Here is a 13,400-nt window from a genome sequence, read left to right as displayed (position 1 = left end):
TATTACATTTTCACTTGTTTTTTTTTCCCCTTTTCCAGATAAACATCACGTCAATGGAAACAGAATGGTGGAACCTTTCCCAGAGGGAACACAGATGGCTCTGTTTGGTAAGACATCAGTTCTAAAACAAAAGCTCTAAGCTTTGCAGTGTTCCTGAATTCCAAATTCCTTCATCTCAGCCTGAGTTCTCCAGGTTTTAAAATCTGGGCTGCTCCTGCCATTTTCCAATCACTGCCATCAGCTAAAACCACTGAGCATTTGGGAGACATGGCCATGCCTCCCCAAAAATATGCTAAAAGTATTTTTTTCTTAGTTATACCAAGGGAAAATTTAAACAGCAAGTTCTTGGCATTTTGGGACTCTGTAAGCTTGGGGAAGAGCCTGAGCTAGTTGGCTTTCTAATTCCACCTTACCAAGACAGGGATTTTCCCACCTCTTCTCCAGAAACATCCGTTAATCCTTTAATTGGGATTGCACAGGGGCAATCAAAAAGCAGGAGTTACTTAGGAGTAATTCCTTTAATTGCCCAGAGAGGGTGTGGAGTCTCCTTCACTGGAGATATTCCAGAGCTGCCTGGACCCAATCCTGGGCCATGTGCTCTGGGATGCTCCTGCTGCAGCAGGGAGGTTGGACCTGGCGACCCACTGTGCTCCCCTCCAACCTGACCCGTTCTGTGACGGCTTAAAAAGACCTACAAAAGCGAAAAGATGACAACCAACCACACAATTGTGTAGCTACAGCCTGTTTGCAGTGAATTTTCCTACTTCTTGGGTGGTTTTGGAGGCAGCAATAAAATAAAACAGTGCTAAAATGTAGTGCTGGGCTGTAAACACCGATCCTTTCACCTGCTGGAAACGCAGTGGGGTTGATTACACAGCTCCCTCTTCTGCAAAACCTCCTCCTGATGCTCCTATTAATGTTGCATTATTTGTTTCATGCTGTGACCTCTGGTTCTGATGGAGGTACAAGGGGAATGGTACCCTGGGCTTTGTTGCTGCAGCTGCAACAGAACCTCACAGGTCTCAAAAGACTCTTTAGATGATTCTGAAGCTCTCCTGTTGTTTGTTCAGCATCAATCATTGCTGGAGATGCATCTGTTGTTCTGCAGGATGAAGAGATGTGTCCTTGTTCCTACAATGGAGAAAAAGCCACTTTGGAGGGTGAGGGTGGTTCTTTAATGGAAATCTTTTAATGCTACTCGTCCAGTGAGCTCTTAATCCAGCTTCCAGCTGATTTTAGGGCATGAAAAGCACAGGGGGAGCACAAGCACCTCACTGGAGGCACTGGAGTTTTACATCAAAAATCAATGTGTCCCTTGAGGTCTATTCACAAGTTCAGTGATGAGGTTGTGGACTCCCCACCTCTGGAAGTGTCCAAGGCCAGCTTGGACAGGGCTTGGAGCAACCTGGGGTAGTGGAAGGTGTCCCTACCCATGGCAGGGAGTGAAAACAGATGATCTTTGAGGTGCCTTCATCCCAAACCATTCTGTGTTTCTGTGAAACTCAAGATGTGTTTGTGTTACAAGTGATAAAGTAGAAGCCATTCAATAAATGCTTGTCTAGGAAGTTTCCTTGTAGTTTTTATGCTTGTAGATATTTTGATTTAAAAATATTTTGCCTGTAGTGAGTGATTTTGACCTAACACCTGACCAAGACTCAAAATCTGAACATATATAGTGGGGGTCAATAATGTTTTGAAAATAAGCATTTCAGGGGCTAAATTCAACTTTTGGACAGAGTGGTAAAAAAAAAATAAATGCTTCAAAGCTACAGAACAACTGCAGATTTCAATAAACTAGTACTTTCATCAGTGCTGGAATTGTAATTCTTTGCATATTTTAAACACATTTAAATGCTCTGCTCTCTTGTCATAAAATCAAGAATTGGTTTGGGTGGGAAAGGACTTTAAAGAACACCTCGTTCCAACCCCCTGCCATGGGCAGAGACACCGTCCACTATCCCAGGTTGGTGGATTTTAAGTGCTTCTTTTCTTGCTGCAAGACTCCAATTTACCTCAAACCACCTCTTTATTCACTGAGCTTTACACGTTCCCTTATTTCTCTACAAGGAAGCGTCTTGCATATGGTGCATTCATGGCAGGGCTTTTATTTACCTCCAGTAAAGTCTGGCAATAGTTCAGATTTGTAATTATAACACTTCTAAAACATAGGACTAAATTGAGTTGTATTTGCTTGACATACAGTGGCTCGTAATGAGATAATTGGTTTCTTGACGTAAACAAAGCATAGACAGAAAGAGGATGTTCAGTAACTGGTAAGATCTAATTATGGATGTTTTAGGGCTGGCAAACAGATCCAAGCCTGGTCACCTCCTGCTCCACATTTGTTAGACAGCAGCACATTCCAGTAATTCCCCAGAGCTGGATTATTGTTGTGCTTTGCTGTGGCTGCCCCTAGATCCCTGGAAGTGTCCAAGGCCAGCTTGGATGGGGCTTGGAGCAACCTGGGATGGTGGAAGGTGTCCCTGCCCATGGCAGGGGGATGGAACTGGATGATTTTTAAGGTCCCTCCATCCCAAACCATTTTATTTCAATGTTAAAGACTTGGTCAGGGCAACTTCACAACTGAAGGAAAAGAATTTCATATGAAAAGGGGATGATGTGTTGAAGAATGGATAAATCTGGCAAAAAAGAGTTTCCTTTACTCACTGTTGAAACAGCTCCTGGTGGCCTTGGCAGATAAAAATCTGTGTTAGGAAGCCCTTTGGTCTGACTCAATTTTCAGTTACTACTTTTCACCAAGAAAAGAAAATCTCAGGAAACAAAGTTTGGCCACCAAGAGAAAATACCTTTTGTTTGGTTTTTTTTGTAGACAGTAAAAATAGAACAAACAATTTTTCTCTCTCGGTCAAAGAAAAAGAAGAAAACTTTAAATGATAGTACAGGTCAGCAGATATTTTGTCTCTGTCTAAGGAGAATGGAAGAGTTGCTGATGTTGAAACAGGTGTGTGAGAAACATCTACAGAGACATCAGCAGATGTTACAAGGATCATGTTGTGGAACAGTTGAGAGCCAGAGGGAGGGTCTTCCAGAAGGGATCCGTGTTTCTCATGCTAATTCTCTTTAAACACCTTGGAAAGGTGAAGGAAGGGCACTAATTGGCTGGATTTGTAGAGCTCTGAAGCATTAATGGTGTCCTGTGTTCACCTGGTGGTGGAAAAATGGACACTGGATTTCTGTAGATCTGGATTGAGAGAACAAACCTGTAAAGATAAGGCACAACAAAAAGGCCTAAACAGAAGATGCTCTGTCCCTAAACCAAATCATGTTCCTACTCCTACCTTTCCAGGATGTTTATTAAAGAAATGTATCCTTAGTTCCCTTTTTTTTTTTTTTTCCTTCCTTCCAGAACCTGACTTTGTCTTTTTGTTGCCTCTTCCAGAGAACTGAAACACAGCCCAGATCCCTGACCCTGCTGTTGGGTCCCGGTTCATCCTTATTGCCACCTCTGCCTAAACATGGGGTCACAGACTGGTTTGGGTGAGAAGGGACCTTAAAGGTCCTCTCATTCCACCCCCTGCCATGGGCAGGGATGCCTTCCCTTATCCCACGTGGCTCCAAGCTCTGTCCAACCTGGCCTTGGACACTTCCAGTGATGACGCAGTCACAGCTTCTCTGGGAATTTCATCCCTACCCTCACAGAGAATTCCTTCCCAATATCCCATCTCTCCCTGCCTTCTGTGGCAGTGGGAAGCCATTGCTCCTTGTCCACTCTCTCCAACCCTTGTCCCCAGTCCCTCTCCATCTCTCCTGGAACCCCTTTAGGCTCTGGAAGGGGCTCTCAGGTCTCCCTGGATCCTTCTCTTCTCCAGGTGAACACCCCCAGCTCTCCCAGCCTGGCTCCAGAGCAGAGGGGCTCCAGCCCTGGGAGCATCTCCGTGGCCTCCTCTGGACTCTCTCCAGCAGCTCCACGTCCTTGTGCTGTTGTTCCCCAGGGCTGGAGGCAGCTCTGCAGGTGGGGTCTCACCTGAGGGGGCAGAGGGGCAGAATCCCCCCCTCCCCTGCTGCCCACGCTGTGGGATGAGCCCAGACATGGGGGGTTTCTGGGCTGGGAGTGCACGTGGACAGGGCATGTCCAGCTTTCAGGACCCCCAAATCCTTCTCCACTGATCCTCTCCTCCCTCACATCCTCACCTGAAGTGCAATGCTCTGTTTGCTGGGCCAACCTTCAGGGGATTTTCAGTCAAAAGCCCCAGCCAGGGAAGGTTCTCTGTTTAAGATTTAAAAGTCTAAGCTGGGAAGCCTTGAACCAAAAATTGCCCCCTAAGCCTGTTGTAAAATCAGGTGATAAACACAAAAATAACCACAATTCTGGGACCTTTGGAGATTAAAATCCCCATATTCAGTTTTTCTTGTCCTATGGAATACCATGGACATTATGCATTAAATGCTACTCTGATTTGATGGAATTGTGCCTCAGCTTTGTGGAGGTAAATGGGCAGTTACAGAGCTCTGCCGAGACAGACCCAGAGAAAAACAAAGCGCTTGGTCTTACCAAGGACATTTCCTGACATTTATAAACACTAATAAGGGACAATGAAATGTCCCTAATGCAAAGTGAAAGCTGTCCTTGATCAGCACAACCCTTCGGAACATTCTCTTCTTTCAAAGGAGCCACATCTCCTTTTTCTTTCTGAAAACAAAAGTAATGTGGCCTTCGAACACAATCTCGGGGCTTCTCCATCAGGGAGTTTTTTTATGCTAATTTGGGTTTCTTGAGGTAGTGAAGAATTCAGCTTTGTGTGGGTTTTCACTTAGAGTGGATGATGCACATTAGGGAAGATCTGGAGGTTTTTAAAAGTCAGATTGCAGCTTTTTAATCAGCATCATTCAGCTTAAAACAACCTTTTCATTATGTTTTCGGGACTTTTCCACAGAAAGGAGTAGAAGAGACACAGATCATTTTCATGAGTTTGGGGACAGGGCTCGGTGATCTCCAGCAGCAGGAATTGTCTTCAAGAAGTGTGTTATTTTTCTATCTATCTAATTATTAATTTTTAAAATTTAGGGGGGGGGATATTTACTTTATTTTATTTATTTATACTTTATTTTCTATGCCAAAAAGCCAGCAGAGCACCTGGATGACTTCAACAATTGCAAAAGCCTTGCAGAGAAGTAATTCCCTGCCAGTGATAAATAGGAATACAGCAATGACTGGGATGAACATATGCTTGGCATCATTGTGAGTTGGTTTAAGTTTAAAATAGAAGTAAATTATCCTGTTAATGACTAAAGACCGCCCTTCTCAGATGGATGCTGCTTTGCAGGAGATCTGTGTGTCTCTGTGTGTTTGTTTATGTGCTGGGATGGCCACATTTACCATCAGCATTTCTCCTTTGGTTCCTGCTAATAAAGCACAGAGTGATGAGGATTTATTGTGTTCAGCTGTGAAAAAGTAGGTAAAGGAGGTTTTTGGAGGGAGAAAATGGTGTTGTTTTGATAATTTTAGACAACCTGTGACATTCACAAAGCACTGTCAGCCCATCTTGCAGATCCTAATGGATTTATCTTCTCAAGGCTGCTGTCACAGCCTGGCAGTTTGAGAACTGGGGATGTGAGACTGAGAAAATAGGGCCCTATACTGAAAAATATGGATTACTTACTCAGTTTAGGGGAATTCAGAGTGATTGTCCTGATTTTCAGGTGTTTTTCCTCACCTGATCAAGCTATTGGTGATCTTAAGAAATATATCATTAAATACCTCTGAACCTTTCTCTTGATCTCATTCTTGCGTTCAGCTCCTTGGGCTGGAGTTCAGCTCAGTAGATTTTAGGTACAATCATCTAAACTTGTCTTCAACAATTTCCCCCCAGTCAGAGAGGACATATTTTGAGGTTGGTCCAGAAAAATCTTCCTTCAGAGAGGAATAAGGGACTTTGAAGATCATCTCATTCCACTGGAACTGAACCCTGGATCTCCTGGATCGTTGGAACTGAGCTGATTGTCGTGGGAGCTTCTTCTGTCACATGGGAACACAAACAGTGGAGATTCACGTCTTGCATGAGGTTGGCTGGGAAGAATTGCTCCTAGAGCATTGCTCCCAGAATTTCCCAGTACATATTTATAAAATATTATTTATATTCTTAAATATTTATGTGTTTATATAATAATAATAAGGGTACCTTAGTTACCCTTGTCTTTAGGGTAATGCCCATATGAGGTTATATTCAATGACAATCCATGCTGGCTGGTACAGGCTTTGCCTTTTCTGGCTGACACTTTTGTCTTAAAAAAGAGAATTAAAAAGTCTGTCCTTTAAGAACCTGAAACATCACCTTATTCCAGATTTTCATTCTAGACCCCCCAACTTTGCTCTCTGTGCAGGACACACTCGAGAAATGAAGGCAGAAATCCATTTCGGAAGAAAGAAATGACATGATCGGTTTTCCGAGTGAGATAAGAACTAATCACACACACACACAAAAAATATTCTGATTTGAGTTGAATGTAAGTAAATTTGGAGCTGTTTGCTTGTGAGCCAGGGAAAACAGCGTGTGGTATGTCAGGCTTTGAGATGGAATTTATTGGTGTGTCATTGGCTGAAATCCATCATTATGCTCATAAATAACATAATCCTGGTGGGACACGTTTCTGCTTGAACCTCGACTGGAAATTACAGAGCCCTGTGAATGATGCAGCAGTCAAGGACAGGAATGCAGGAATGTGTTTGGAATTAGGCACAGCATCTGAAGGCAGGTGGATGCAGCAAGGGCAAGGTGTCCTCCTGGTATCCTGAGGGGTTAACGTGGAGCCTCAGGGGGATGGTCATCCGGCTCTTTGTGACTCTTCTTTCTGGGATGGGAAGTCTGGTGTGGTAGTGGGTGTTGGTGTGATTGTGTCCCTCTCTTGTACGCCCTCAGCACTGTCTGTTGGCTCTGAGAGATAAAGAGACTTTAATTTGCTTTGCTTCCTAAACCCAAGATCATTTTGCTGTGCTGCTGCATTAAAGATCTGGGTGTGTTTTTTAGATGCAGAAGGACTTTTGGTCACTGAATGTTCCCACTTCACACCATTATTTCTACTCTGCTGCAGAAAATGCACACCTGGGTTCTCTTTTTCTTTCCTTACTCTGTGCATTTGACTGTTCCCAGGCTGTTCTGGAGAGAACAAATTGGTTCCCTTTGGGATGAGACCTGCAGGTGTTTCTGGGAGTAGTTCTTTCTGGGTATCACTCCTTTAAGCTGGAGAGGGACTTTGGACAAGGGTCTGGAAGGACAAGACACAGGGAATGGCTTCCCACTGCCAGAGGGCAGGGAGAGATGGGAGATTGGGAAGGAACTGTTGGCTGGGAGGGTGGGGAGGCCCTGGCCCAGTTTACCCAGAGGAGCTGTGGCTGTCCCTGGTTCCCTGGAAGTGTCCAAGACTTGGTTGGATAGGGCTTGGAGCAACCTGGGCTAGTGGAAGGTGTCCCTGCCCATGGCAGGGGGTTGGAATAAGATGAACTTTAATGTCCCTTCCAACCCAAACCATTCTTTCATTCTATGATCAGTAATGACAAATAGTGAATTAAAGATGTTTGGGAATCTTTTTCTGCTGGAAAAGTTTTTTAAACTTGACAAACATTCTAATAATCACCCCTGACCTGCTTTGAAGTTGCATCTCCTTAAAAAAACCCCAAGCCCCAAAGGAGACAAAGTGACTTGATTGCACAGTGATGCTGTAAAAGAGGCAACAGCTCTTTCTGGAATGACAGGGATGTGGGAGATGCTTCTTGGGAAGCAGGTGGGCTGAAGGCATTCCATGGAATGACCTCTCACTGCTCCCACCCTGGAGCACGTGGAATGACCTCTCACTGCCCCCACCCTGTCTCTGTGACTGTGGTACTGGAGTTAATCCCAGCCTAGTTGGACAGCTCCAGTCATCCCAAATACATTCCTGCAAGGATCTCTGGCAGCTTCAAGGTTAGAGAGGCTGTTTTTGAAGCAGGAGTGTGTCCCTTTACACCCCCTCCAGCTCAATCTTCTGCCAGCCACACCCAGAGGGCAGAGCATATTTTGGGATGTCCAAGGAAACCTCTTGGAGAGTTGCAGGTCATGGGCTTTGCTGTGAGTGATGAGAGTTCCTTTACCAAGGCATCCTGGCTGTGCAGCCCCTCTGCCTTGGCATTTACTGGAGCTCATTTTCAACACTACCAAGCTGAGTTTTTTGGGAATGAGTTTCCTGCATAAATGGTAGATGACTAACCACATATAGCCAAGGGGGCAGGCAGGCCAAATATATAAATTAGTTTTCCTCTAACAGTCTTCTCTGGTTATTTTACTGAGTAATTGTCTTTTTTGGGGGTGGGCAGGGAAGGGTTATTCTCTTTTTCCAAGGGAGAACACACCATCATTTCATTGGCTCCCAACAGATGAGAGTAATAACTCTTGGAACTTCCATATTTCCATTAAGGACAGCTATGGTTCAAAATAGATTTTAATGATCTTTTAGGTGCACTTGGAAGGCATTTATTAGTTTGGAAAAGGGTTAAGGGGAAAGGAGGACGAAAGGGCTGCTCATTGAATTGCCTTGTTATTTGAATGTAATTATTTTTTTGCTCCTGAGCAATTATAGATTGCAAGTTTAAATAATTGTCAGGGTGCCTACAGCTTTCTATTGTTGCCTGAAATCTAAGGCTATAAATATAATAAGTAATATGAGATTACTTTTGCTGAATGTGTCTAGAGCAGTTCATTTAACCCACCAACAGTTATCCAAAAGAAAAAAAAAAGGAAAGAAAAGGTAATTTTTCTATTCCTCCCAGTAAACAAACTTTGTAAACAAGTTATTATTTTCTGCAACACGGCCCTAAGAGTGATTCCTATTTTGCTGGTAACAAAACGTGCTGCTTTGCTTTCGTAATGACAGAATGTGTTTTGTTTTGCTTTTCTGCATCTCGAGCTCCCTGAGGTGGCCCAGAGATTAGAGAGATTTTCACCAGACAAGGGTAAGGCTTTGCTGTTATTGCAGAGATGAATTGATATGAAAGACAGAGTTTCAGGAGAATCAAATGGATTACACAGCCCTGATGACATCTCTTATTTTATGTGTACATCAAGTTCTCCTTGAGCAGCAGAGCACTAAAGTGTGTCCAATGACCGAGGATGATCTAAAATGAATCTCTGCCAAACATTGGGATGCTCAGAGGGAAGGAAGATCATGAAATGATTTGAAAACCTCAAATCAATGGCTGAACTAAAGATGTGATGCTTTGCAATGAAGCAAATAATCAGGTTGATGATAGGCCCGTGTAGCTCCATCTCAATCTCTTCAACATGTTATTGGAGCAGTGATTCTTTTTATCCCTGACAGACTTTGGAAACATAATATATTAAGAAACTGCTCCTGCTTCAGAGGAGGTAGAAGGGTGGCCAGACGTGGGCATGATTTATTCCTTATTCACTGTATCCTTGGATATTCTGCTGGGATCATTCACATTAAGGGGCTGCACTTCAGGTGGGGGCAACCCTGGGATCGATCCAGGCTGGGGATGAACAGATGGAGCAGCCCTGGGGAGAAGGACTCTGGGTGCTGGTGGGGGAGAGGCTGGACATGACCTGGCCATGGGCACTCCCAGCCCAGAAACCCCCGTGTCCTGGGCTGATCCCACAGCGTGGGCAGCAGGGGAGGGGGGGATTCTGCCCCTCTGCCCCCTCAGGTGAGACCCCACCTGCAGAGCTGCCTCCAGCCCTGGGGAACAACAGCACAAGGACGTGGAGCTGCTGGAGAGAGTCCAGAGGAGGCCACGGAGATGCTCCGAGGGCTGGAGCCCCTCTGCTCTGGAGCCAGGCTGGGAGAGCTGGGGGGGTTCACCTGGAGAAGAGAAGGATCCAGGGAGACCTGAGAGCCCCTTCCAGAGCCTAAAGGGGCTCCAGGAGAGCTGGAGAGGGACTTGGGACAAGGGATGGAGAGACAGGACACAGGGAATGGCTTCCCACTGCCAGAGGGCAGGGAGAGATGGGAGATTGGGAAGGAATTGTTGTCTGTGAGGGTGGTGAGGCCCTGGCACAGGTTGCCCAGAGAAGCTGTGGCTGCCCCTGGATCCCTGGAAGTGTCCAAGGCCAGGTTGGACAGGGCTTGGAGCAACCTGGGATAGGGAAAGGTGTCCCTGCCCATGGCAGGGGGTTGGAACAAGATGAGCTTTAAGGTCTCTTCCCACCCAAACAATTTCTTGGTTTTATAATTCTGTGATTAAGATTTGATTCCATTTTTGGACATTTCAGAGGTGTGTAAAATGCTTCTGGTGCTTTTATTCACCACATATTCATTGTTCCATTAATTTATTTGGTAAGAGAAATTAAAAGAGATCAAATAAATAGCTCAAGGAATCAGAATTTTTACCATAACCCCTGACTTGTTTTCTGTATCCTTGGGACACCTCAGCCATCATCTTTGTGGCCAAGAAACTTCAGGTGCCTCGAGTACTCCTCAAGACTCTTCTTTAATTGATTAGACATGAAATACTTAAAATTTAAATCCCAAATTTTGCACTTAAGGACTGATTGTTCCTACTCTGTGAATAGCACTTCTTTTCTGCAGGTCAGATCCACCTTTGGTGCAATATTGCTTTGCATGTGAGTCAGTTGTTCATGGAAAATGATGACAGTTGATGCCAGCCACGAGCATTCACTCCCTTGCATTCCCAAATCCCCAAACATGAAAGGAAACAGGTGTTTATTGGTTTCCAGTTGCTGAATTAAAGGGTTTGTGACAGATCTCTTTGATGTTTAAGGAATGTACTGATGCCAGTGACCCTGTAAATTGAAAACTCAGCTTTGGAGGGTGTCGCTGTTTTGTTCTGCATTTGTACCCAGAACCCAGCACAGTGAAATTCAAATCTGGGACAAAGTATTTGTGTTCTGGGGGTTTGAAAACAGCAACCCCACTACTGATGGAAATCACCTTCAGAGAGAATGGCTTTTACAGTCAGAATCCGGGGCTGAATTCCCAAAGCCTCCTGCTCATCTTGTGTTTCCCAGTTCTACACCTGTCTAAAGAGAACGGAATTCATTATTTATACAAAGCCAAGTGTGACAGAATTAGTTCAATTTTAGAGTGGAGCAGGCTAAACCTCAACCTGGGCTAGTGGGAGGTGTCCCTGCCCATGGCAAGGGGTGGAACGAGATGAGCTTTAAAGTCCCTTCCAACCCAAACCATCCTGGGATTTCCGTGTTGTTTCTCTGATCAAAGACCAAATACATTGTTTAGGGTGGAAATCTTCAGGAATAAGCCATTAAAGTAATTTTTGGATGAATTCTGTATTTGTTGTTAAACATTTTTGATTCCCATTGTCCCGTGCATTGTCTTTAGAGAATCATGGAATATCCTGAGTTGGAAGGGACCCACCAGGATCATCCAGTCCAACCCCTGGCCCTGCACAGACACCCCAACAATCCCACCCTGTCCCTCAGAGCGTTGTCCAAACAATCCTTGTGTTCTGGCAGGTTTGAGGCTGTGACCACTGTCCTGGGGCATCCTGACTGATTCTCTCCTCAACCTCACAAATATCAAAGTCACCAGTTGTTCTCTTTGGCTCCACATGTTCCAGCAATCAGGATTTTCCAACGTATTTTCTGTGGTTTTGGAAGCAGCTCTTTATTTTGTTGCGTGTTCCCCATCCCTATGGAGCAGCGAAGTTCCACTGGCAGAAGATGAATTAGGTGAAAGTTGCTACTTTTAATCCAGTGTTTTACTGAAGAACAGAAACCTTCCAAAATTTGGGAAGGAAGGAGCTAGAAAATATGTAGGTTTATTGAGAGGTGTTTAAATAGACACAGAATCATAGAATCATGGAATCATTAAGGTTGGAAAAGACTTCCAGCTGTTAAAAGTCGTAGTCATGGCATGAAAAAGAGATTTAAACAAAGACCTGTTGATTGGCATCTTTTGGTATTTTTCAAAAGGGATTCATTCCTCAGTTGTGGACTATTTACAGTAATATTTAATATATTATATTTCATGTGTGCAAAATGCTTTTTGCAGTCATCAGGAACAAAGCCTGTACCCCAAGACTGTGGAAAAAGGGAGGGAAGAGCTGCAGAGATTGTTGGATTTTCTCACTCTCACAAGTTCTTATCCTCCTAAGAAGTGGATTATTTAGATTCTCATTATTTAGACCCAGGAGGAACTTCTGAAAGCTCCAGGTGCAGCTCATGGGATGTGTCACAGGCACAGGGATGTTCTGAGCCATCTCCTAAAGGTCAGAAAGTTTGGCCTCTGTTGCTTTTCCATCTTCTCCTTCCGAGTGTGTGTGTGATGGGAATCTTTCAGGTCAGCAGAAGTGATTTTTTTTTTTTTTTGAGTGGGCTGTATCTGGAATTAGAGACAAGTTTTTTCCAACAGAGAATTTGGATGATGGAATTTTATTCTGAAAAAAATTCTGTTTTTCTGGAGTCACCAGAAAACAGATCTGTGGATCTTCAGGATAAAAAAATGGTTTAAATATTCCTGCTTATTGGGTGGGAAAAAATTGCAAGGCAGTAAATAAGGCCACCTTGGAAAGTGTTGTGATGCACTGACTCGTGTCTGTCCCTGCTCTCTGCTGGTTAAGCTCAAAACTGCATTTAAATAGGAATATCTGAAACCTCTGGTGTTCAAACTGTGAAGTTCAGAGCAACTGTGCTTCGTGCCTTGTTAACATTCTTGAGACTGGCTTCAGCTTTGTTTAAATCCTGTTGACTCTGTATTATTTATAACTTGTAACATGCTTTTAGGATGGAATGAATAAACACATTTTGCCAGTCGTTCTCTGCATCCCCCTCTTGCTTTTCCCACTTCCAGGGCTGTCGTCTCAGGGTTTGTGTTTTGGTTTTTTTTTTTTTTTTCTTTTTCCCCAAGTCATCCTTATGACACGTTACTTGTGGTGCTGAAAACGTGGCAGTTTTTCTCTTGACAGTAAAATATTCCTCTCTCTGTGATGATAGTCTGCTTTTCCTTTTACAATAACCCTAATCTGTTGTGCAGATTCCATGCAAACATCCCTCCAACACACAAACACGGATGTCAGGAGCCACCTCACAGGCAGGAACAAATTTCCTGGGCTTTTGTTAATTTGAATGAACATGAGGCTTCTGCTTCTCCTATGGAAAAAAAAAAAACCAACAAAAAACCAACCAGCAAACCCAACAGTTTCTCTGGGAATTCATGCAGCGTGAACAGAACATGCCTTGGCAAAATGGTGAGCCAAGAAATTCCTCTTTAGTTGCTCTGTTAGGCAAACTGCATTTTAAATTCCTCGCCCAGGGCTTTGTTTGACTTGCCCCAGGCAAGCTGTTCAACATATTTATCAACCCTGTTGTAGCATTAGAGCCAATGCTTATCTGGGAAGATCATCCTCTTAATGCCATCTGTCACCAGGAGTTTTATTTCTTTCAGCTGAGCTTGTTCTCAATTTTGGTTTTTTT

The 13,400-nt window shown here is 44.0% G+C and overlaps 1 protein-coding gene across 6 annotated transcripts in view; it reads left to right on the top strand.

Moving 5' to 3' along the window:
- The window catches only part of MSRA (methionine sulfoxide reductase A), a 246,367-nt gene that overhangs the window by 88,279 nt on the left and 144,688 nt on the right, over positions 1–13,400 (top strand). For 3 of the 6 annotated variants that reach the window (XM_050314804.1, XM_050314808.1, XM_050314807.1), the window contains exons 2-3: positions 39–107; positions 1,071–1,160. In XM_050314804.1, the coding sequence (XP_050170761.1) occupies positions 39–107; positions 1,071–1,160 (159 nt within the window). The remainder of the gene's footprint in view (positions 1–38; positions 108–1,070; positions 1,161–13,400) is intronic. The other 3 variants (XM_050314806.1, XM_050314810.1, XM_050314809.1) reach the window with 1 other exon arrangement.

Source organism: Myiozetetes cayanensis, unplaced genomic scaffold, assembly GCF_022539395.1.
Source record: "Myiozetetes cayanensis isolate MyiCay16 unplaced genomic scaffold, myiCay2020 scf2-11, whole genome shotgun sequence".
Taxonomy (NCBI): Eukaryota; Metazoa; Chordata; class Aves; order Passeriformes; family Tyrannidae; genus Myiozetetes; species Myiozetetes cayanensis.
Note: the sequence above shows the minus strand (reverse complement) of the source record. Positions and strands in the feature narration are given on the sequence as shown.